This window comes from Podarcis melisellensis (genome assembly GCF_964234715.1).
Source record: "Podarcis melisellensis genome assembly, chromosome: 6".
Classification (NCBI taxonomy): domain Eukaryota; kingdom Metazoa; phylum Chordata; class Lepidosauria; order Squamata; family Lacertidae; genus Podarcis; species Podarcis melisellensis.
In genome coordinates, this window is record NC_138538.1 from 48,208,185 (window position 1) to 48,231,447 (window position 23,263).

Consider the following 23,263-nt stretch of genomic DNA (forward strand, 5'->3'; position numbering starts at 1 on the left):
AATCCATCAGTAAATACATTCAAGATTGAGGTGCACTAGTTACATGGGCAATCCAATTATTTTAAACAGAGGACTTCAAAGGATGACCTTTGCAGATCTCCCTGCCTCCCTATATTCTAAAAAGGACACTTACTGATAATGGGTCCCATAGGACCCGGGTGAAATTGCTGCAGAAATGCCAACTATCATGGCAGGGAGCCCATAGCCACAGAGGTACATGGATATCTTCATGCACTTGCTGGTACCGCCGTAATTTGCCACTTTCAGGTTCTTGACGATGATGAAGAGGTTCACACCTTCCAAGAACATCCACACAAAGCAGGCCAGGAAGAGGTACTGCAGAGTCCCAGCTATGACCGAGCACAGGATCTGGAATGGAAATAAAAGGCACCCTTTTGTCAGTACTCAGTACTAGAATCCTGTACTGCTTTGGATCAGAGTGCATGACTGGATGGGGTAGTGAGCAGAGTTATCGAGTCTCTGCCATATCCTTCAAAGATGTGCCAAAATACCTTGTTGTGTGTTTTGTCAATTCCGATTAAGAAGATGAGGTCTGCAAAGAAGAGGCACAAACTCAGCTGCAGGTGGATGAAGGTGCTGCTGTTTTGGACGGAGCGGCAAAAGAGAAAGGTAACAATGGACAAGAAGAGGCAGATGAGCGAGATGATCAGTCCAATGTAGCTGATAATGGAGAGGATCAGAGCTCCCTGTAACACAGGACAGTGGCTCTCAGAACCAAAAACTGACTTTTGATAAACATGGTTTTTTTACACTGCATCTAGCAGATTTCGATTCCATAAAGGAACAAAATCCTCAGCTTCCACAAGCTCCAGTGTGCAGCACCTCAGCACATCAGGTGTCTGAATTGCCCTTTTAACCATTAATGGTGACAGAGAAACCTGCAGCAGTTTGCAGAAGTATTCTATGAATGTGTTTCTCCACCACTAACTCTGGAGTAGCCTCACACTATCTAATCCATGAAATACGGTACTATAACAAGACCCAAAACAAATGGATTAGCGGTGACTTAGGGTCTGGTCTTTCACTCTTTCCTCCAACAGGGAACTCAGACATTGTCAGGCCTAAGTCTGACTCACCTGTTTTGGAGTGGGGGCCATCAGCACAGCAAAGTTGGACAGGTACTGACAGCTGCATTCTGAATGAGTGCTGTTAGACTGGAGGAGCTGGCAGCCCTCAGGGGACCAGGCACCACTTCTGCTTGCAGAGTCCCAGTGGACACAAACCACTTTTTCCTGGGGAACTTTATTCTGTAAGAAAGGGGAAGGGTTGGAGGAAGACCTGGAGAAAGTCCACTGAAAGTTATGCGTCTTTCTGATGCAAAGAATAGGAGCCGCAAAGTTACAGGTACATAGGCGCCGACTCCATGGGGCCTGAGGGGGCCCGAGCCCCCTCAAAAATTCATTTGGGGGGGCTCCACCCCCCAAAAAAATTTAAGAAAATTATTACCGTATTTTTCCCTCTATAACACGCGTGTTATAGAACGTGTTATAGAGCGAATGTGTGGTCCCTGGAGCCGAAAAATCAGGCAAAAATCAAACTGCGCGTCGGAGAAGGGAAACCTGAAAAGAGGAAGCGGCTGCTTTCCTGCATTCTGCCTCAGGGTCTTACTGCCCACCCTCCTCTGTTTCCTTGCTGTGTTTGCTCAAACGGAACAAAGAGCAGGGAAAGCCCCTCCCCTCCAGGCAAGGAGAGGGGAAAGCAGAGTGCTGCCGAAAACATGCAGGAGGGAGAGAGAGAGAGAGAGTGTGCGAGCTGGCTGGCTTGGGTGGGTAGGTGAGGGAAAACTTTTGCCTTCCTTTCCTCCCTGCCGTTATACCCCTCCCCTGCATTCTTAGCCAGCTGCTTCTCTGCACACCCCTCTCGTGCTCCTTGTCCATTCTGTGTTTTTCCTTCCCTCCCCACTTAAAATGTGGTTAAAAAGCATGGATCCTCAGGATCTTTGCATTGGGTCACCCCAAATTCACCAACAGATCACATAGCATGTCCATGGCTACAACCTGCCCCCCCAAAATCACGCACCCACTGTTGCCTGGGGCTGCAGTGGTGCAAAAATGTGGTTAAAAAGCATGGATCCACATGGATCCTCAGGATCTTTGCATTGGGTCACCCCAAATTCACCATCAGATCACATAGCATGTCCATGGCTACAGCCTGCCCCCCAAAAATCACACACCCACTGTTGCCTGGGGTTGCAATGGTGCAAAAACGTGGTTACAAAACATGGATCCACAGGGATCCTCAGGATCTTTGCATTGGGTCACCCCAAATTCACCATCAGAGCACATAACATGTCCATGGCTACAGCCTGCCCCCCCAAAATCACACACCCACTGTTGCCTGGGGCTGCAATGGTGCAAAAACGTGGTTACAAAGCATGGATCCACAGGGATTCTCAGGATTTTTGCATTGGGTCACCCCAAATTCACCATCAGATCACATGTCTGTGGCCACAGCATGAAGCACAAAAATGATACATCATTAATATTCGCCACCCACGGCGGCAGCCAATCGGCTGCCGCAAAGGGCGGGCCCTCACAGGTTCACTTAAGGTCGGGGCAGCCCAGGGCTCGCCCCTTTCGTTCCCCCAGCAGCAGCGGTTTGGAGGTCTTGGGGCCCCCCAATATTTTTTATAAGTCGGTATGGGCCCCCCAATATTTTTTATAAGTCGGCGCCCCTGAACAGGTAAAGAATACATGACAAACAGAAGGAACTACAGTATGTCTACGACAACATTTCTGATAAACTAGGATATCTGCCTGTGAATCTGAGTGTCAGGGAACAAAGCTTGGATGAATAAAGGGAGTTCAGCTGAGGATCTTGGCCCAGCTCTACTTTTTCCTTGACATTGGGGGAGGGGTCTCTCTCACGTCTTAATAGATATTCACAGTATGAACAGAAAAAACACTTCCCTGATCTCCTCTGCAGAATTCATTTACACACCTCAAGGTGACGAAAGGTGAGGTTGACAGGGCTGGAAATATTCCTCATCCAGCAGCTGGTGGAAGCGCTTAGCATCCTGGAGTTCATGCGGAAAACTTCTCCCAGAATTCCCCTGCTCTGCTGAGTCTCATCCTGCAGAAGAATCCCACTCAGGAGTGATCCCAGTCCACTGTATGACATAAAGGCCACAGCGACAGGACCTGCAAGAGACAGAAAGAATATCGGAGGCAGAATAGTGAAAATACATGTCACATACCAAAGATTGCCTCAGTATACACACATGTACTTTTCTTTGGTAGAATAGAGTGTTGCAGGAGTAAGAATCTGATTGTCCCTTAGGCAATTCCACACATATAAATTTCTCATGCTGCTGTCTGCACAATGCACTGTTTGTCCCTACACAGGGACACCACATCCTGATGCCAGCCACAAGGGATAGGGAGTCATATTTTCTAGTTGTCCTGCCACAAGTCCCAGATTCTCATTTCCCAGCCTGGGCCAGTGGTTTGTACCTGAAGACTGGACCTCCTTCTCAAATATGTACAATTAGGTTGCACTTTTTTACTGCTGAGAAATACAGGTCAAATTGATGCTGACAGTCAATGAAACTAGTTAAAAGTACATGGTAAAGATAGTAAAAAGTTTGGTGTGTTTGAAGAAAGAGAATATTCAAGGTACTTTTCTAAGGGATTTAGAAGCACTGTGATAAGTGGCTATTTTTTTTATCTTGAACAAGTGTTATCTGAGAAATGAGCAGAAAGCATACCTTGGGTGAACCTGTCAATCACTGCTCTAGGATCAATGGTCATTTGGTCTTCTTGAGCCTCTAAATGCAGAGCTTCATTTTTTGAAATAACCTCTTCACTTATTATGTGGGTTTGAATCACTACAATGAGCAAAGAAGGGTTCTTAGATACACATCATGATGACTAACAATGTGTTTGTGGGACAATGAAAAAGCAAATCCCAGAACGGACTGCAACAACAGACATGAAGGCAGGAGCACACATGTCATGAAACACAAACCATGAAACACTGACTTTTCCAAACACTAAGCATGAAAGTTCACAAAAAGCCTAGCTCATTCCCGATCTAGCCATTGAGAGCTCACCCATCACTATAAATGACTAGGGGTGTATGGATCAGCTTATTTCCATTTGAGTTGGTTTCACATGCTTCAATAATAAGTCTGTTCCAACCCATTTACTGCACCTTTTTTTGGAAGAAAAATGTTTGTGTGCTTTCATCCATTTTCTCCTTATATACACATTTTGTACTCATCCCCCAACCCCCTTTGTATGCAGGGGAGTTTTTAACTGTGTTCCACTCAATGTATAAGTCTGTTAATTGCAAATCATGTATGTTCTGTTTAAAGTGCAGACCAAACAGAATTCTCTTCCATCCCTATGTGTGAGAAATCTCTCAAAATCTCCAAACCTTCCTTCTCAACCTTCCAATATAGCTGGTAAAAAATCCCCAATCATGGCTTTCTGTTAGCATCATAACAGAAATACAAGGAAACAGAAGGAAGGAAGGAAAGGAGAAGCAGAAGCAGAATTTTATCCACTGGGTTTCAGCAATATAAAATGAAGACAAACAAAACATTTCTCCTCCTGCTGCTGCTGCTGCTTTGAAAGCCCTCTTAAATCTCTGTTGTTGCTGTTGTTTAGTCGTTTAGTCGTGTCTGACTCTTCGTGACCCCATGGACCAGAGCACGCCAGGCACTCCTGTCTTCCACTGCCTCCCGCAGCTTGATCAAACTCATGTTGGTAGCTTCGAGAACACTGTCCAACCATCCCATCCTCTGTCGTCCACTTCTCCTTGTGCCCTCTATCTTTCCCAGCATCACGGTCTTTTCCAGGGAGTCTTCTCTTCTCATGAGGTGGCCAAAGTATTGGAGCCTCAGCTTTAGGATCTGTCCTTCCAGTGAGCACTCAGGGCTGACTGCCTTCAGAATGGATAGGCTTGATCTTCTTGCAGTCTGTGGGACTCTCAAGAGTCTCCTCCAGCACCATAATTCAAAAGCATCAATTCTTCGGCGATCAGCCTTCTTTATAGTCCAGCTCTCACTTCCATACATCACTACTGGGAAAACCATAGCTTTAACAATACGGACCTTTGTTGGCAAGGTGATGTCTCTGCATTTTAAGATGCTGTCTAGGTTTGTCATTGCTTTTCTCCCAAGAAGCAGGAATCTTTTAATTTCGTGACAGCTGTCACCATATGCAGTGATCATGGAACCCAAGAAAGTAAAATCTCTCATTGCCTCCATTTCCTCCCCTTCTATTTGCCAGGAGGTGATGGGATCAGTGGCCATGAGCTTAGTTTTTTTGATGTTGAGCTTCAGACCATATTTTGCGCTCTTCTCTTTCACCTTCATTAAAAGGTTCTTTCATTCCTCCTCACTTTCTGCCATCAAGGCTGTGTCATCTGCATATCTGAGGTTGTTGATATTTCTTCTGGCAATCTTAATTCTGGTTTGGGTTCATCCAGTCCAGCCTTAAATAAGCAGGGAGACAATATACAGCCTTGTCGTACTCCTTTCCCAATTTTGAACCAATCAATTGTTCCATATCCAGTTCTAACTGTAGCTTCTTGTCCCACATAGAGATTTCTCAGGAGACAGATGAGGTGATCAGGCACTCCCATTTCTTTAAGAACTTGCCATAGTTTGCTGTGGTCAACACAGTCAAATGCTTTTGCATAGTCAATGAAGTAGATGTTTTTCTGGAACTCTCTAGCTTCCTCCATAATCCAACGCATGTTTGCAATTTGGTCTCTGGTTCCTCTGCCCCTTTGAAATCCAGCTTGCAATTCTGGGAGTTCTCGGTCCACATACTGCTTAAGCCTACCTTGTAGAATTTTAAGCATAACCTTGCTAGCATGTGAAATGAGCTCAATTGTGTGGTAGTTGGATCACTGCCTTGTCATGGCAAAGGCGCCTGAACAACTCAGAGAAACTATAAGCTATCGGTGCAGGGCCACCCAAGATGGACAGGTCATAGTGGAGAGTTTTGACTAAACATGATCCACCTAGAGCAGGAACTGACAAGCCACTCCAGTATCCCTGCCAAGAAAATGCCATGGACAATTCTCCTTACCTATTGAGTTAGTAACCACAGTCTGAGATTGGTGCTCTGGAGATGCAATAGCTTTTGCAACTGCGGCTGAGGCCAGTCCGTCCAAAACCAATGTCACAGCTGATACACGCTCCTCATTTGTTTCAATACTCTGTAGGGAACTGCTGACAAGAAGTTTGTCAACGGAGCCCACTGTGTCCTGCAGCATTACAAGAAGCAAAGAAACCACATGACAATTCAAAACCTTGCTTGCCTTCTTACAATCAGTTCTTCAAGAGAGGCAGGAGGGTAGCTACATGAGAACAGGCCGTCTCTGCAGTGGCTCCTCATTTGTGGAATGCTCTCCCCAGGAAAGTTCGCCTGGTGCCTTAATTATACACTTTTAGGCACCAGGCAAAAACATTCCTTTTTAACCAGGCCTTTGGCTGAAATTGGACTGAAATTTAGGCACCAGGCAAAAACATTCCTTTTTAACCAGGCCTTTGGCTGAAATTTGGCTGAAATTTAAAATGTGACTCTTTGGGGAGAGGAGGGTTATTGGATTATTGTTTTTATTTTCATATATTGTGATCTTTTTTGTGAACCGCCCTGAAACCTCCAGGTATAGAGCGGTATAAAAATTCAATAAATAAATGAATGAATTCTCAGAATATGTACATAGCACAGTAGATTTTGTACGGCTCAATGGTTGTACATTATCCTAGAGCAAAAAAAAAATATCTACCTATCTGTCTGTTCTTTAATTGTGAAACAACAACAAAATTTACAACTTAATATCAACTACATAGACCACTTCAAGACCAAAAAATATTATCTTTCTTTCTATATTCTTCTCCCATGGATAATGGGTAGGGATGATAGGAGTTCTAGTCCAATAACACCTGCAGGGCCACATGATCTCCATATTTTTATTTGTTTGAAATGAAACAGTTTTGAACATTGAAAGCCTTGTCTGTGTAAACTGTCATAGATCCACCCATCCTTCACTGACCACAGTACACAGTAGGAAACCACACAGTCTTGCAAACAGGAAGGCACAGAACCTCTCCGGAAGGAGATGCTGTGGCCAAATGTTGCCTCAGTTCTTGGGAAGCCTTACCTGCAAGGAAGTTGGTATCACACTGCCATTTTCACAGAAGGATAAAAAAACATTGAAGGCTGGCCCTACCACTGAGCAGTAGAAACTGGTGTTATGGCTGAAGTAATTCTAAGAGAAGAGAAGAAATGCGTGTTGGCAGAGATCAGCTGACAAGGAAATACAATGAAATACCCCCCAAAAAAGTAGTATAGGCTGGGTTACGTCAAATGATCAGATATTTCCCCAGGCATGAGCAGAAAATATTTTGCTGGGCCAAATAGTGGTTATAATGGTTGCACTAGGATTAGAGACACCCAGATTCAAATCCCCTCTTAGGTATGATGCTCACTAGGAGAGCTTTGGCCATGTTGCTGGGCAGATCAGTTGTGCATTTAAGGCAAATTACTTCCCCCAAAGAATTCTAGGAACTGTAGTTCCCCCCCTCCCAGGGCTACAATTTGCAGAATTCTGAACAAACTACAGTTCCCAGGATTTTGTGAAGGAAGTTGTGTGATTATTGTCCATTGAATATGTTGTAAATGTATGGGGCGGATCTGCCCATTATCTCTCAGCCAAACTTACTTCACAGAGATGTTGGGCAGATAAGACCTATTTCAGTTTCCTCCCTTTCCTTCCAGCAGCTCTTCACAAAAACAGTGGTTCTTTCACAACCCTCCCCCAATCCCTTTCTTAACACACCCTGTCTTTAACATCAGAGAGAGGTCTGGAACATAATAATAATAATTTTTATTACATTTATTAGTGACGAACATAAAAGTCTCAAAGACAGAATACAACAAAAGCATTTTACAACCAGTAAACTTTAAAACAATGAGCAACACAAAATATTATATATATATATATATATATATATATATATATATATATATATATATGCAGGTTTTGGTGTCCTCGGGTGTCTTCCCGTGTAAAAGTTGGGGTGTCTAGGCGACGTTTCGACGAGGTCTCACTCGTCATCTTCAGGCTGGTGCTTTCGGCTTCTTGTTACTGGAACAGAGCAGGATCTCAGTGTTTGAGTTCCTATAAATACTGTTGAGGGGGTGTGGTGTATAGCCTCCAATGTTCTGGGCAGAGAGGAAGTTCCCAGGCTAGTGTGCCTTTTCTTCTTTTGTTCCTTAATTACTTGAGGGATATCTTGAGTGATTTCTTGAGTGATATCCTGAGTACCACTTAGGTGGGTCATTAGGTGTGGATTAGTTGCTAAAGTCTTTGTGTCTTGACCTCTTGAACTTTGTGAAGAGTTTTTCTGAGAAGATGGCTGTACTGCACTTAGTTGTGCTCTGGCTTGGCTTCGTGTATGGTGGCACCTCCGGATGCTGCACCCCCCTGCAATCCCTACACAGATCTGGCTGACACAGGCCACAAAACCACAGCTCGCCCCTATACACGAAGCCAAGCCAGAGCACAACTAAGTGCAGTACAGCCATCTTCTCAGAAAAACTCTTCACAAAGTTCAAGAGGTCAAGACAGAAGACTTTAGCAACTAATCCACACCTAATGACCCACCTAAGTGGTACTCAGGATATCACTCAAGAAATCACTCAAGATATCCCTCAAGTAATTAAGGAACAAAAGAAGAAAAGGCACACTAGCCTGGGAACTTCCTCTCTGCCCAGAACATTGGAGGCTATACACCACACCCCCTCAACAGTATTTATAGGAACTCAAACACTGAGATCCTGCTCTGTTCCAGTAACAAGAAGCCGAAAGCACCAGCCTGAAGATGACGAGTGAGACCTCGTCGAAACGTCGCCTAGACACCCCAACTTTTACACGGGAAGACACCCGAGGACACCAAAACCTGCATTCCTGTACCCGTGAAAATCTACGAAAGCATATATATATATATATATATATATATATGAATATATATGAATATTGAGGATATATAGAGTAATTAGCTCCGCATATAGAAATCATAAGCAGGTTGCCTCCCACACATGCTTAGCACAGGATTTTCATAATGTGTTCCAATAATTATTTTTCTAATCAGTTGAAAATGGTTTTCCCCACCCACCCGCCCAACTGAAGAAACAAATTTCCAGAAGATGGGAAGGAATCACTTCAACATTTTTTAAATGTCCTTTATCCATAAAGTAAAGGAGTGAGTAGAACATGAATCAAGCATTTCCCTTGTCCAATTTCCTCCTTCCCTCCAGTTTCCTCAATTTTCAACAGATTTGGAGAATGAGAGCGAGTTAGCTAACAATGAAAACATCTAATCTGCATTTAGCACTACTGTTCTAGTGGGGAGAATCACCATTTGCATTTCAAAGAAGAAACATTGACAGTGTTAGCATACCAACCAACCCAGTAAGGTTAAGCATATCAGATTTACAGAACTGTGTTAATTTCACACATATCACAACACACATACCTCTGGTTCTGTTGCATTGAAACACACCCCTAGACCACCATTTTGTCTTACAATATCTGGTTGGCAGTGGTAGGGAATTTCTGTAAAGGAAACATAATGTACAACTAACATGCAATGCATGAGCTCCATGTAAACTTGTACGATTTGTGTGCTTGTTATGTGTGTGGAGATGACAGATTGTGCCACCATTTGTTCTGATCAAAAATTATATCTACTAGTTATTTCTGAATGTATTGAACTGGGGTCTAAAAGAGTTCAGGTTTCTAAATACTAAACACTTTTAGCATGGATTGCTTTTGTATACTGTAATAATAATTTAAGCTTATATGTGTAAGAGAAGACTGCTATGTGTGAAGAATATATTGTAGCCCCCACCCTCAACCCACCAGGTTTTGCAGCAATCCTCTGCTGATATCTGTGCCTAAAGAGCTTCGGCTTCTGATCCTGACAGTTGCACCATCTTTCCACCTACAGAATTAGGATTTTATTGATAATAAAGAAATACTTTCTACCCTTTGGGATGGCTAAAACCCCAGTGTTATTTATTAACTTATATACTTCTTGCATTCCAGAATGGCTTGTAAGCAGTTTACAACTATAGAATCAATTAGGACATTCATTTGTGATGATAATACACAATAGCAATTCAATAAGAGAGGAATGAAACGCCATTTATTAAAACATACAATAAAGAAGCCAGTTGAAACAAGGACAATTAAAACCCTCTGAGAAACAGTTTAGAATTGACAGAACAATAATGGCGTATTGCCATTGGTTATGACATTAGCAATGACTGAATATCAAATTTCATCACTGTGCAGCTCAAGTAGATGCCATTTAAAGGATCTGAGAATTAACACACTTACTCTCACAACTGGTGTGACTGGTTCCCAAAGTTGTCGTTTCCCTGTATCCTTCTTCACAGACACAGCTGGATTTATTATATGAAACAGAATTAGGACCACAGTCTACGGATGTGTCATTGTCACTGGTAATACTGTCTTCATCATCCACATAAACTAAACAGAGGAAAACATAAAAATGGTATTCCACAGGCAAGCTGTGCCCTCCTGCACTGAGGGCAGAGAAGAACTGTTTGGTCTTAGGAAGATGTGGGTAAAGGTGACCGCTGACCATTAAGCCCAGTCGCAGACGGCTCTGGGGTTGCGGCACTCATCTCACTTTACTGACCGAGGGAGCCGACGTTTGTCCGCAGACAGTTTTCCTGGGTCATATGGCCAGCATGACTAAGCCGCTTCTGGCGAAACCAGAGCAGCACACGGAAATGCCGTTTACCTTCCTGCTGGAGTGGTACATTTTAATCTGCTTGCACTTTGACATGCTTTCGAACTGCTAGGCTGGCAGGAGCAGGGACCGAGCAACGGGAGCTCACCCTGTCACGGGGATTCGAACCACCGACCTTCTGATCGGCAAGCCCTGGGCTCTGTGGTTTAGACCACAGCGCCACCCGAGGAAGAAGTGTACAAGGAGCAAATATTTAATCCGCAAGTATATAAGCAGTGTTACTTAGCAATACTAACTATCACAATGACAAGTATATAAACAGTATGAGCTCACTGATTTTCATGCAAAATACTTTTAGAAAGAACTGCCACCAGCTGGCTATGAAATATTTTCAAACCCTCTCCATTTTATACTGGCTTGATAGTCTCTGATAGGGTCAGGGCTCTACATCATTATACCAGTAAGAATAACATGGTGGCCCCAAGGGCATAGCCAGGATTTATTTGGGGAGGGGGCAGGCCTAATGTTAGAGGGACAAGCTTTATGTTGGGGGAGGGGGCAGAACCGAGTTATTTGTGACACAATTGGTCAGTTAAATCAGTCTGATCCAAGGTGAGGCAAGGCTCGCAATGCCACCCAGATCACTATTCTTTAGGCTGCTGTATTAACTTTAAAGTTGATTCTGTCATGGTTTAATGCGTACATACTGTGACAATCAAATGCATGCCAATGGCCTACACGTTTTTGGCAAATTCTGCTGTGTGATGGGGTTGCTTGTACATGCTTCGTATAACATTTACACGCTGATTCATAACAAGTGATAAGTCCCACGATTGGAATGTAATAATGGAGGGATACAATCTATTTCAGAGAAACAGACCAGACAAGAAAGGAGGAGGAGTGGCGTTATATGTCAGGGATGTGTATACCCGTGAAGAGATCCAAGATTTAGAACCTCAAAGCCAAAGTGAGAGCATTTGGGTCAAAATTTAAGGAGAGAAGAATAACAGTGACCTCATTGTGGGAGTTTACTATAGATCCCCAAGCCAAACAGAGGACATGTTGCTATCAAAGGGTTAAAGAGTAGCAGAAACGCTCTAATCACTGAGCAGCTGGAGGTCATTAGGCTTCCAGGAACATGAGTCTGTATAAATAGTCCCCCTGTTTGTTTGTTCTCCCCCTTCTCCCTTTTTGGGTGTGTGTTTTGCTGAGATGTGTGGTTCGTCGCCAGGATTGTTTTTTGGTGTTTTGTAAATAAACCTTATTTTTGATTTACAAACCGCATGCTCCAGGACTCCTTTTGGGAAGATGCTGCCTCTCCTGCCCTTCTTAGCTGCTGCGCGAAATCCTCTGCCGTGGTGAGACTTTTAAAGAAGGAAGTGCACTGGGCATTTACATTAAACTAATTAAAGTTTAATGGGACAGGTTATGGGATGTTTGTACGTCAAGAAGGAGATAAGGAGAGCAGTTCAGAGTGATTTATGCAAGGACTGGAGTGAAGACAGAAGCGGTTGCCGACAACGAAAGCCTCCAAAGCAGCTTGAGTCCTGCAACGTGCCTAGAAAAGTTTTAAAGAGGCACTGCGCAGTTTGTACTCGCTGGAAGACGTCTGATTCCTCAAGGAGCCACCTCAGCAGCTGGGAGACGGTCTACAGGTGTGTGAGTATCGTTCCTAAGCCCCAGGGAGGATGGCAGAGTCCCAGGAAAGTTTTACTGTCCCGTTTACGCGACTCAATGGGAAAAAATTGCCAAGATTGGAAGGCTAGAGTAAGGGTTTGGTTGCAAGCAAAAGAGTTGTGGAGCTGTACTGAAGCACCGCCTTTACAGGCAGCTGCAGACGCGTCTGCAGAAGCCAAAGCAGCAGCAGCAGCTTCACAGAAACGCGACAGGAAAGCCCAAGGTCTACTAGTTTTGGCAGTGGGACCAGAGCAAATGCCTTATGTTTCTGAGTTAAAGAACACGCATGAGGTCTGGACGGTTCTGCAGCGGTTAAATTCCAGAAACACTGCGGGGGCCAAGATCCATGCTACAAGATGTTTGTTTGATTTACGTCTCCAACCGGGAGCGTGTGTGAAAGAACATATTGCCAAAATGGTGTCTGCCTTTAATCAACTAAGACAGCTGGGCATTCCTTTCTCTATGGAGCAGCAGTCATACATATTGTTGTCTTCTCTTGATAAAAGCTATGAGACTCTAGCTCTAACTTTGGAAGCTATGCCTTCAACTGAATTAACCCTTGAATACATTTCTTCTCGGCTTGCGGATGAACAGGATAAAAGGCAAAGAGAAAGAGGTTTGTCTTTAAAGGGGAGTTATGCTGTGCCTAAGAGTGTTGATGCTGAGTTTGAGCACACAGTAAATGCTTTTGCAGCTAGACACTGTTTTCGCTGTGGTTCCCCTTCCCACCTAATCAGGAATTGCACACGTGAACCTGGTCAAGACAGCAACAAGGCCGTTACCCCTAGTTACCAGACAAGGAGTTCCAGGGGACGTCGAAGAAGAGGAGGAGGTCGTGGCTACTCCCACAGCACACAGCACATGGCTTCAGCAATGGCGTTGATGCAAGGGCGTGGCCAAGGCAGCAATCTACGCTGGTTGATCGACAGTGGTGCATCTCACCACCTGGTGGCGCCATCTAGTGTACGTTTGCAGAATTGCAGACATTTGCAAACCCCTAAAGTTGTGACAATGGCAGATTCAACTAAACGTTCCTTAGAGACTGTAGGCACAGTGTTCTTGAATTGTTTGCAAACAGAAATTGATGCCTACGTGCTAAAGGGACTAAAGGGGTGTATTTTGTCTGTGTCAGAACTTGATAGAAATGGGTTTAAAACTGTGTTTGAAAATGGGGTTTGCACTATTTCAAAGAATAACGTATCTCTTTTGCAGGTGGAATGCAGAAATGGGTTATATTATTTTGAGACAAGTCCAGATGAAGTTGAACAGGTTCATGCTGGTTGTGTGAACACGCCTACCCATAATTCTTGTGTTCATTTATGGCACCGCCGTTTAGGGCATATTAATTTTCAGTATGTTAAAAGGCAACCTGAATTATCAGAAGGGTGCAAATTGAACAAATGTACTAAGTATTTGGATTGTACTGCATGCAAAAGTGCGAAGGTTCATAGATGCAGCTATCCCAGTTCAGATAGGAAATCTGACAAAGTATTCCAACTTGTGCATATGGACCTGTGTGGCCCAATGCCTGTTGCTAGCATGGGAGGTTCAAAGTATGCACTGTGTCTCTCGGATGACAAAACAAAGGTTACATGGTTTTTTCCTCTCAAAACAAAAGCAGATACTGCAGAAACAGTTAAAAATTGGGTTCATGCGGTAGAACTTGAATTCGGTACTAGAGTACTTGCTTTTCAGACAGACAGAGGGTCAGAATTTACCGGGTCTGTGTTGCAGAATTTCTTTAAGAAAAAGGGAATTAAGCATCGTCTGTCTACACCTTATTCCCCCCAAGAAGGAGGCGTGGCCGAACGTAAAAATAGGGTTCTGCAAGAGTTGGCAAACTCTATGTTGTTTGATGCTAAACTTCCTCAAAGTTACTGGGCGGAAGCCTGGCAGGCGGCTACTCATATTCTGAACCGAGTATATAATTCGGTAATTGATACTACGCCTTATTTTGCTTTATATGGGAAGAAGCCCAAAGTTAATTACTTTCGGGTGTTTGGATCTCAAGCCTATGTACTTATCCCAAAAGCGTTAAGGAAAAAGGGAAGTCCAATGGCTAGGAAACTCATCTTTTGCGGGTACGAACCACATGCCAAATCTTGGAGGTTTGTGGACCCAGGTGGGGATACTACAAGAGTGGTCCTCAGTAGGAGCGCTGATTTTTGTGAGCAGTCCGGATGGACTCACTTACACGCTAACCCTGACATTTTGAGAGATGATTTAGGCATTCATGCTGAGAAAGAAAGTCCAGAGAGTGATGAGCCAGAAGGGGATGGTGCACATGGTTCAGATGCAGATTCTGATCAGGCACGAGGTTCTTCTCCTAAGGTAGAAAAGCCAGAATCTAGGAGTGCTCCAACTTCGCCAGTCAGTAGGCCTAGCAGACAGCAAAAGCAAAGCAGGTCACCTGCAACACCAAGCCCAAGGGAGGTATCTAAACGGAGGTCTTTATCCCTAGAGGCACGTCCAGACATAAAGTCTGAGACAGATTCTGACAGCCAACGGTCAGAGGGGGCACAAGAGGAGCAATTGCGCAGGTCAAAACGCGCCACGAAGGGCAAGCCGCCAGAGCGGTTTAAGGTGACAAGTGTATACGTAAATATGGCACAGTGTGAGCCAGAAAGCTATATGGAAGTACAACAGCTTCCAAGCTCAGAAGCCGTAAAGTGGCAGGAAGCAATGGAAAAAGAGATGGCTTCAATGAAGTCTCTCGGTGTGTTTACAAGTACAGAGCTTCCGAAAGGGCAACAAGCTGTAGGTTGTCGATGGGTATATCGTTTAAAGCCCACAACTACTGAAGAGTTGCAATATAAAGCCCGGCTAGTTGCAAAAGGGTTTTCGCAGCGCAAAGGTGTTCACTATTCTCAAATCTATGCCCCTACTTCAAGATCGGAGTCATTAAGAATGCTTCTAGCCTCTTCAGCTAAGAAGGGAAATAAGCTGTTTCATTTTGATGTCAATGTGGCTTATTTAAATGCAGACTTACAGGAGGAAGTCTATATGACACCACCACCAGGTTTTGAAGGAGACAAGCCAAACCAGGTCTGGCGCCTACACAAATCCATTTATGGGCTGAAACAGTCCGCCCGTAATTGGAATTCCTGCTTAAACGATGCTCTAGAGAGCATGGGGTTCAGAAAGAGCGCAGCAGATGCGTGTCTTTATCTAAAAGGCTCGGCATGTGAACAAGAAGCAGTTTTGATATTCGTTGACGATTTATTATACAGTGGAAAGGATGATAAACTTGCACAACAATTTGCCACAAAGCTTGGAGAAAGGTTTCAGATAAAATCACTAGGCAATGTATCTGTTTATCTAGGAGTTAAAATTCAGCAAGATGAAAATGGTAACTATTGGCTTAGCCAAGAAGCTAAAATCCAGCAGTTGCTGGAAAGGTTTAAAATGAACAACTGTGCTGGTGTTAAAACCCCAATGGAGTTAAGTTACACAAAGGATGCTCAAACTGAGCAAAAGGCAGAGTTCTGTAATCCCGGGGTTTACCAGTCAGCGATAGGCAGTCTACTCCACATTGCACAGTGGACTCGGCCCGATATAACATATGCTGTCAACATGCTGTGTAGACAAGCTGAAAAACCATCAATGCATGCTTGGCAAGGAGTAAAAAGAGTTTTAAGGTATCTCCAAACTACCAAAAGCTTTCGCTTAAAACTATCAGCAGAGGGCAGCACACAACTTGAATGTTGGGCCGACAGCAGTTGGGCAGATGCTGGACCAGATAGAAAATCAGTGTCAGGAATGGCGATAAAATTTGGAAATGCACTAATTGGTTGGAGATCAAGAAAACAATCACTTATAGCTTTAAGTTCAACTGAATCTGAGTTCAATGCGTTATCAGATATATGTAGAGAACTGGAATTTTATAAGCAACTGGTACAAGAATTGTTTGGAGAATGTTCCCTACCTATCAGAGTGTGGGAAGACAATCAACCTTGTATTAAACTAGCTAAATCAGGTCAATTCAAGGCGCACACAAAACACTTGGATATCCGTTATCAAAATGTATGCCAAAGTGTAAAACAAGGTTTAATTGAACTAAAGTATTGTCCAAGCCAAGAAAATCTCGCAGACGGTTTTACAAAAGCTTTGAGTCCGCAATCTCATAAATGTTTCTGTTCAGGTTTAAATTTGTATTAAGGTTGGTACAGCTCAGTGTTACGAGCGAGAGGGGGTGTTGCTATCAAAGGGTTAAAGAGTAGCAGAAACGCTCTAATCACTGAGCAGCTGGAGGTCATTAGGCTTCCAGGAACATGAGTCTGTATAAATAGTCCCCCTGTTTGTTTGTTCTCCCCCTTCTCCCTTTTTGGGTGTGTGTTTTGCTGAGATGTGTGGTTCGTCGCCAGGATTGTTTTTTGGTGTTTTGTAAATAAACCTTATTTTTGATTTACAAACCGCATGCTCCAGGACTCCTTTTGGGAAGATGCTGCCTCTCCTGCCCTTCTTAGCTGCTGCGCGAAATCCTCTGCCGTGGTGAGACTTTTAAAGAAGGAAGTGCACTGGGCATTTACATTAAACTAATTAAAGTTTAATGGGACAGGACATAGATGATGCCTTCCTGGAACAGATGGCCAAGCATGCAAAAGGAAGGGAGATAGTAGTAATGGGGGGCTTCAATTACCCGGATATTTGTTGGATGTCAAACTCAGCCAAGAGCATAAGGTCAAACAGATTCCTCACTGACCTTGCAGACAACTTCATTGTCCAGAAAGTGGGAGAAGCAACAAGAGGAACAGCCATTTTAGATCTGGTCCTAACCAATGTTGATGACCTGGTTAGTGCGGTAGAAGTGGAAGGATCATTAGGCGCGAGTGATCATGCTCTTCTGAAGTTTACTATACAGCGGAAAGGAGCAGCCAAGCATACTAGGACTCAATTTCTTGACTTTAAGAAAGCCGACTTCATAAAACTTAGGGAAGTGCTGGGTGAGATCCCATGGACAGTAATACTAAAAGGAAAGGGAGTTCAGGCAATACCAATGAGACGGAAACATGGAAGGTGCCTAAAGAAGCCAGGGTGGCTATCTAAAGAACTTTTAACTGAGTTAAGATTTAAAAAGGATGTGTACAAAAAATGGAAAAGGGATGGAAAAAATGGAAACCACCAAAGAGGAATTCAAACAAATAGCCAGCACGTGTAGACACAAAATCAGAAAATCTAAAGCACAGAATGAACTCAGGCTTGCTAGAGAGGTTAAAAGCAACAAAAAACGCTTTTATGGGTATGTTCGTAGCAAAAGGAAGAACAAAGAAACAGTGGGGTCACTCAGAGGAGAAGATGGTGAAATGCAAACAGGGGACACAGAAAGGGCTGAACTCCTCAATGCCTTCTTTGCCTCAGTCTTCTCCGATAAAGAAAACAATGCCCGACCTGAAGAATTTGGAGCAAATGATTCAGCAGAGGAAACACAGCCCAGAATAACTAAGGAGATAGTACAAGAATACTTGGCTAGTTTAGATGTATTCAAGTCTCCAGGGCCAGATGAACTGCATCCAAGAGTATTAAAAGAACTGGCAGATGTGATCTCAGAACCACTGGCAGTCATCTTTGAGAATTCCTAGAGAACAGACGAAGTCCCAGCAGACTGCAGGAGAGCAAATGTTGTCCCTATTTTCAAAAAGGGGAAAAGAGAGGACCCAAATAATTACTGCCCAGTCAGTCTGACATCAATACCAGGGAAGATTCTGGAGCAGATCATTAAGCAAACAGTCTGTGAGCACCTAGAAAGGAATGCTGTGATCACCAATAGTCAGCATGGATTTCTGAAAAATAAGTCATGTCAGACTAACCTGATCTCGTTTTTTGACAGAATTACAAGCCTGGTAGATGAAGGGAGCGCAGTGGATGTAGCCTACCTTCATTTCAGCAAGGCATTTGACAAGGTGCCCCATGATATTCTTGTAAAAAAAGTTGGTAAAATGCGGTCTTGACTATGCTACCGCTCAGTGGATTTGTAACTGGCTGACTGACCGAACCCAAAGGGTGCTCATCAATGGTTCCTCTTCATCCTGGAGAAGAGTGACTAGTGGGGTGCCACAGGGTTCTGTTTTGGGCCCGGTCTTATTCAACATCTTTATCAACGACTTGGATGATGGACTCAAGGGCATCCTGATCAAATTTGCAGATGACACCAAACTGGGAGGGGTGGCTAACACCCCAGAGGACAGGGTCACACTTCAAAACGACCTTGACAGATTAGAGAACTGGGCCAAAACAAACAAGATGAATTTTAACAGGGAGAAATGTAAAGTATTGCACTTGGGCAAAAAAATGAGAGGCACAAATACAAGACGGGTGACACCTGGCTTGAGAGCAGTACATGTGAAAAGGATCTAGGAGTCTTGGTTGACCACAAACTTGACATGAGCCAACAGTATGACGTGGCAGCTAAAAAAGCCAATGCAATTCTGGGCTGCATCAATAGGAGTTTAGCATCTAGATCAAGGGAAGTAATAGTGCCACTGTATTCTGCTCTGGTCAGACCTCACCTGGAGTACTGTGTCCAGTTCTGGGCACCGCAGTTCAAGAAGGACACTGACAAACTGGAACGTGTCCAGAGGAGGGCAACCAAAATGGTCAAAGGCCTGGAAACGATGCCTTATGAGGAACGGCTAAGGGAGCTGGGCAGGTTTAGCCTGGAGAAGAGGAGGTTAAGGGGTGATATGATAGCCATGTTCAAATATATAAAAGGATGTCACATAGAGGAGGGAGAAAGGTTGTTTTCTGCTGCTCCAGAGAAGCGGACACGGAGCAATGGATCCAAACTACAAGAAAGAAGATTCCACCTAAACATTAGGAAGAACTTCCTGACAGTAAGAGCTGTTCGACAGTGGAATTTGCTGCCAAGGAGTGTGGTGGAGTCTCCTTCTTTGGAGGTCTTTAAGCAGAGGCTTGACAACCATATGTCAGGAGTGCTCTGATGGTGTTTCCTGCTTGGCAGGGGGTTGGACTCGATGGCCCTTGTGGTCTCTTCCAACTCTATGATTCTATGATTCTAAGTGCAAATGCCGTGTTGTTCCGTGTCAGGCTCCACGGAGCAATGTGCATTGTGACCCTTTCTTTCAATTGCTCCAGCATGGGATTTACAGGTGCTAACGATGCAAACATGGTCCAAAACATACCTATATCATAAGGCTTCAAAATTTTATCTAATCGCCATTGTCGTGGACCACCTGATCCTACAAAGAAACAGCAATTGTTAACATTTTTTAAAGAAGCAGAGTCCCATGAACAAGATATCTTTACATGGAAGTACTTTCTACTGCATTTGAGGATAGGATGTGTACATAATATAAACGCTATGGACTATTCAGCAGATAAAGGAAAGAAAGAGGGATTAACCTTTGTCCCTGGGCTTCAACTAAGAAGCTGACTGCTGCCCATATTAATTCTCCCCATCTCACTTTCTGTCCGGATCTTGCAGTTGCAAATTAGCTAGCCATCTTCTGAAGTGAAACCCATGCATCAGGAATTCTCCACCCTTTTATTTTCATTCCAAAGTCTGGTACAGAGGACAATGCACGTGTAGTTTGACATTACTTTCAGTTCCTATGTTATGGTTATATATTAAGTCTATATTTGACCCATAAAAATATATAAAAACCACAGTTTGAGGTCTATTATTCAGAAATTTCCTTCATCACCTTTTCCCAAAATTTGTACTCTTTTGCAAGACATGTGATGACATGTGCTGATAGATCATTTGATTAAATACATTTCTTAAATAGATGGATATCTGGAAGGAGTAGAGGCCAAGAACATTGCCCTCTTCAACAACATTAAAATAATAGTAAACAATTGTAAAAATTGAATCAATTATTGCTCCCACGTTTTTCCAAATATTCTCCAGGAGAAAATAATTTTTACCTCTTTCATCTTCGTGCACAACAGCAAATCCAAGACAAATCCCTTGACAAATAACAAATCCTAGGACCAATATTTAAAAAACGATATTAAAAACAGCTGTTTGCCAGGATAGAAAGCCCCATACTGAGTTTTATTTTAAAAAAGAAACATTGCTGAGGCAACAAATGCCTAAAGCAGAAAGTTCTTCCTTATAAAATTCTGTACATTCATCTTTAAAATGCTAGAGACTTCTTCATATTTTGCAGAAACGGATTTCCTCTAATGTTTTTTGGTTGTTCCAGGTTTGTGTCTGTCCCTTTCCTCCCCCCGCTTCCATCTTAATCATAATTACAAAGGGTTGTATTCAGCATAGCACCAAGGACAATGTTCTCTCAAAGCAAGGGTTTCTTCCAATGCAGAAGAATGTTCCCCCTTCCCCTCCCATTCCCCCTGTGTCTTTTCTGTAGGATTCTTCAACCCTCCAAAGCAGAGTTGGGGGCAGTGTGCAGTGCATAGAGGGGTAGGAGGGGGGAGGTCCAATTGCATTAGTGCTTACCCTTGTACTAGTGCTTTTATTTAGTTGAATACCACCCAGAACATCAGAGTCTGCCACTTGAGTTGGAAATGGGGTGTGATGGAGGCTTTGGCTAAATGGTCTTCACAGCAATTCATTCTACTGCATCACAATGAAACTTGAAAGTTCCTGCACAAGCCAGTCCTAACAGCACAACCTCCGACATTTCTCCAATGAAAACAGGAGTCTTTCACATCACCCGCTAGTATCTTACCTGTCTAACAGTACATACATACTACCATGCATTTATAACACACTTAAAGCACATCCCCTTGCAAAAAGAGAGGGAGGGAGGGAGGGAGAAAAGAATCCTGAGAACTTTTGCTTCTTGGTGGTGCTGGGAATTATAGCATAAACTACCATGCCGAGAACCATTTGGGGGCGAATGTGTTTTAAATATGCCTTTAAATATATGGGGCATATGCAGCCTGAATCAACAACTTTCTACATGCAATGCATTTGCTCTGCCTCTGAGCTATTTCTCCTTGCTTATGTTGAATGTCTTAGCCTATCAATTTCCTACTCACCCAGAAGAAGGCAGCTGAGTGTGGTCCTCATGGTCTTGTTGGTACTGAGCTAATGAATGGTTTGTTTATGCTTGTTACTAGAAGTTAAAGCAAAAAGGAACTAAGAAATGCTGAAACCACAAGTTTAGAACAGTTCCCATAAGTAGTATTCAAGTTCAGTCCCCACTATGACCCCAAGATCTCTTTCCCGGTCAGTTGAGAGTATATGCAAAATTTCAAAAAAAAAAAAAAAACCAAACGCCCCAGGGTACACCATTTTATTGTTGCTTACAATGAGCTGCATTTGCCATTTTACTGACTGTTCATCCCATCAGGAGAGAATCTTTTGGAGCTTTTCACAAAAAGCACACTGAAACATTTGGTATCATCAGCAACTTCACCACCTCACTCCTAACTCTATACCATTATTCATTCATTTATTATTAACAATAATAGTACAGTGGTACCTCGGGTTAAGAACTTAATTCATTCCGGAGGTCCGTTCTTAACCTGAAACTGTTCTTAACCTGAAGCACCACTTTAGCTAATGGGGCCTCCTGCTGCCACCGCACCACCGGAGCACGATTTCTGTTCTCATCCTGAAGCAAAGTTCTTAACCTGAAGCACTATTTCTGGGTTAGCGGAGTTTGTAACCTGAAGCGTATGTAACCTGAAGTGTATGTAACCCGAGGTACCACTGTAGTAATAATAACCTATCCTTTACTCTAAGGTCCCAGGGCAGGTTTCAACAATTAAAACACAATCTTAAAAATAGTTGAAAACAACTTAGATTCACAGAAATAAAGTGGGTCCGAAAAATATGTCAGAGTAAAGAGGCACATCTTCAGCATTTGCCAAAGGCTATATAATGAAGGCACCAGGCACACTTCTATGGAGAGTTCCACAACATAGGGAGAGAATGCCCTCCCCTGAGCCACCATTCACTAATCTTCTGAATATGTTAAAAAACACAGACCTAAATACCAAACCTGGGTGGACTCTACTTTCCACATTTCTCTGTTTCTTGGTCCCAGCAGCAGTTGGCATGGGATCCAGCAGAGTGCCCCACTAGGGATGGAAGGATGTGTCAATTTCAGTTCTCTCTAGTTCTCATTCTTCCAATCTTCATTTGGCTCTCCCCATTTTGCAGCAATTTGCGATTTTAAAAAAATCCTTCTGAAAATTCACCAGCATTTTAGTGTGAATTTCTCTTAATAAACACATTTGTAGAGGCAGTTTTTGACTAATTTTCACCTTTTTGCAAGCAATTTTCTTAATATAATGTATTTTTCATATGATATTTTCACTAGTATCTTCATTTTCATGCACATTTCCCCCTGAATTATGCTTTTTCATGTTTTGAACTTGTTGTCCTGTGCCTTTGTTCCACAGAGGAGACTTCCTGTTCTGTGTCTTTGGTGACCTCTATATTTTAATGAGTCTTCATTTTTCTTGAGTACATATGCCTTTAAACACTGCCTTCATTATTTCCCACAGCAATCCTCTGTATTATTTTCCTTAATAATTATGCATTTTTGTAAAGGTAAAAAAAAAAGGTAAAGGACACCTGGACAGTTAAGTCGAAACCGACTATGGGGTGTGACGCTTATCTCCACTTTCAGGCCGAGAGAGCCAGTGTTTGTCCACAGACAGCTTTCCAGGTCATGTGGCCAACATGACTAAAGCACTTCTGGTGCAAGAGGACACCGTGATGGAAGACAGAGAGCATGGAAACACTGTTTACCTTCCCGCTGCAACGATACCTATTTATCTACTCACAAACTTTCAAACTGCTAGGCTGGCAGAAACTGGAACAGAGCAACGGGAACTCACCCCATCGGGGAGATTCGAACTGCTAACCAAGAGGCTCAGTGGTGTAGA

General features: G+C 43.3%; 1 protein-coding gene across 1 annotated transcript in view; it reads right to left on the bottom strand.

Annotated features, from left to right (window-relative positions):
* The window catches only part of LOC309372521 (adhesion G protein-coupled receptor E3-like), a 34,318-nt gene that overhangs the window by 4,801 nt on the left and 6,254 nt on the right, over positions 1-23,263 (bottom strand). Inside the window, exons 4-15 of the mRNA XM_081916158.1 lie at positions 21,404-21,480; positions 20,324-20,383; positions 19,579-19,635; positions 10,384-10,536; positions 9,518-9,597; positions 7,141-7,248; positions 6,063-6,240; positions 3,728-3,847; positions 2,962-3,161; positions 1,098-1,268; positions 513-707; positions 134-369 (exon numbers count right to left, since the gene is read on the bottom strand). Coding sequence (XP_081772284.1) covers positions 134-369; positions 513-707; positions 1,098-1,268; positions 2,962-3,161; positions 3,728-3,847; positions 6,063-6,240; positions 7,141-7,248; positions 9,518-9,597; positions 10,384-10,536; positions 19,579-19,635; positions 20,324-20,383; positions 21,404-21,434 — 1,589 coding nt within the window. The 5' untranslated portion in view covers positions 21,435-21,480. The remainder of the gene's footprint in view (positions 1-133; positions 370-512; positions 708-1,097; positions 1,269-2,961; positions 3,162-3,727; positions 3,848-6,062; positions 6,241-7,140; positions 7,249-9,517; positions 9,598-10,383; positions 10,537-19,578; positions 19,636-20,323; positions 20,384-21,403; positions 21,481-23,263) is intronic.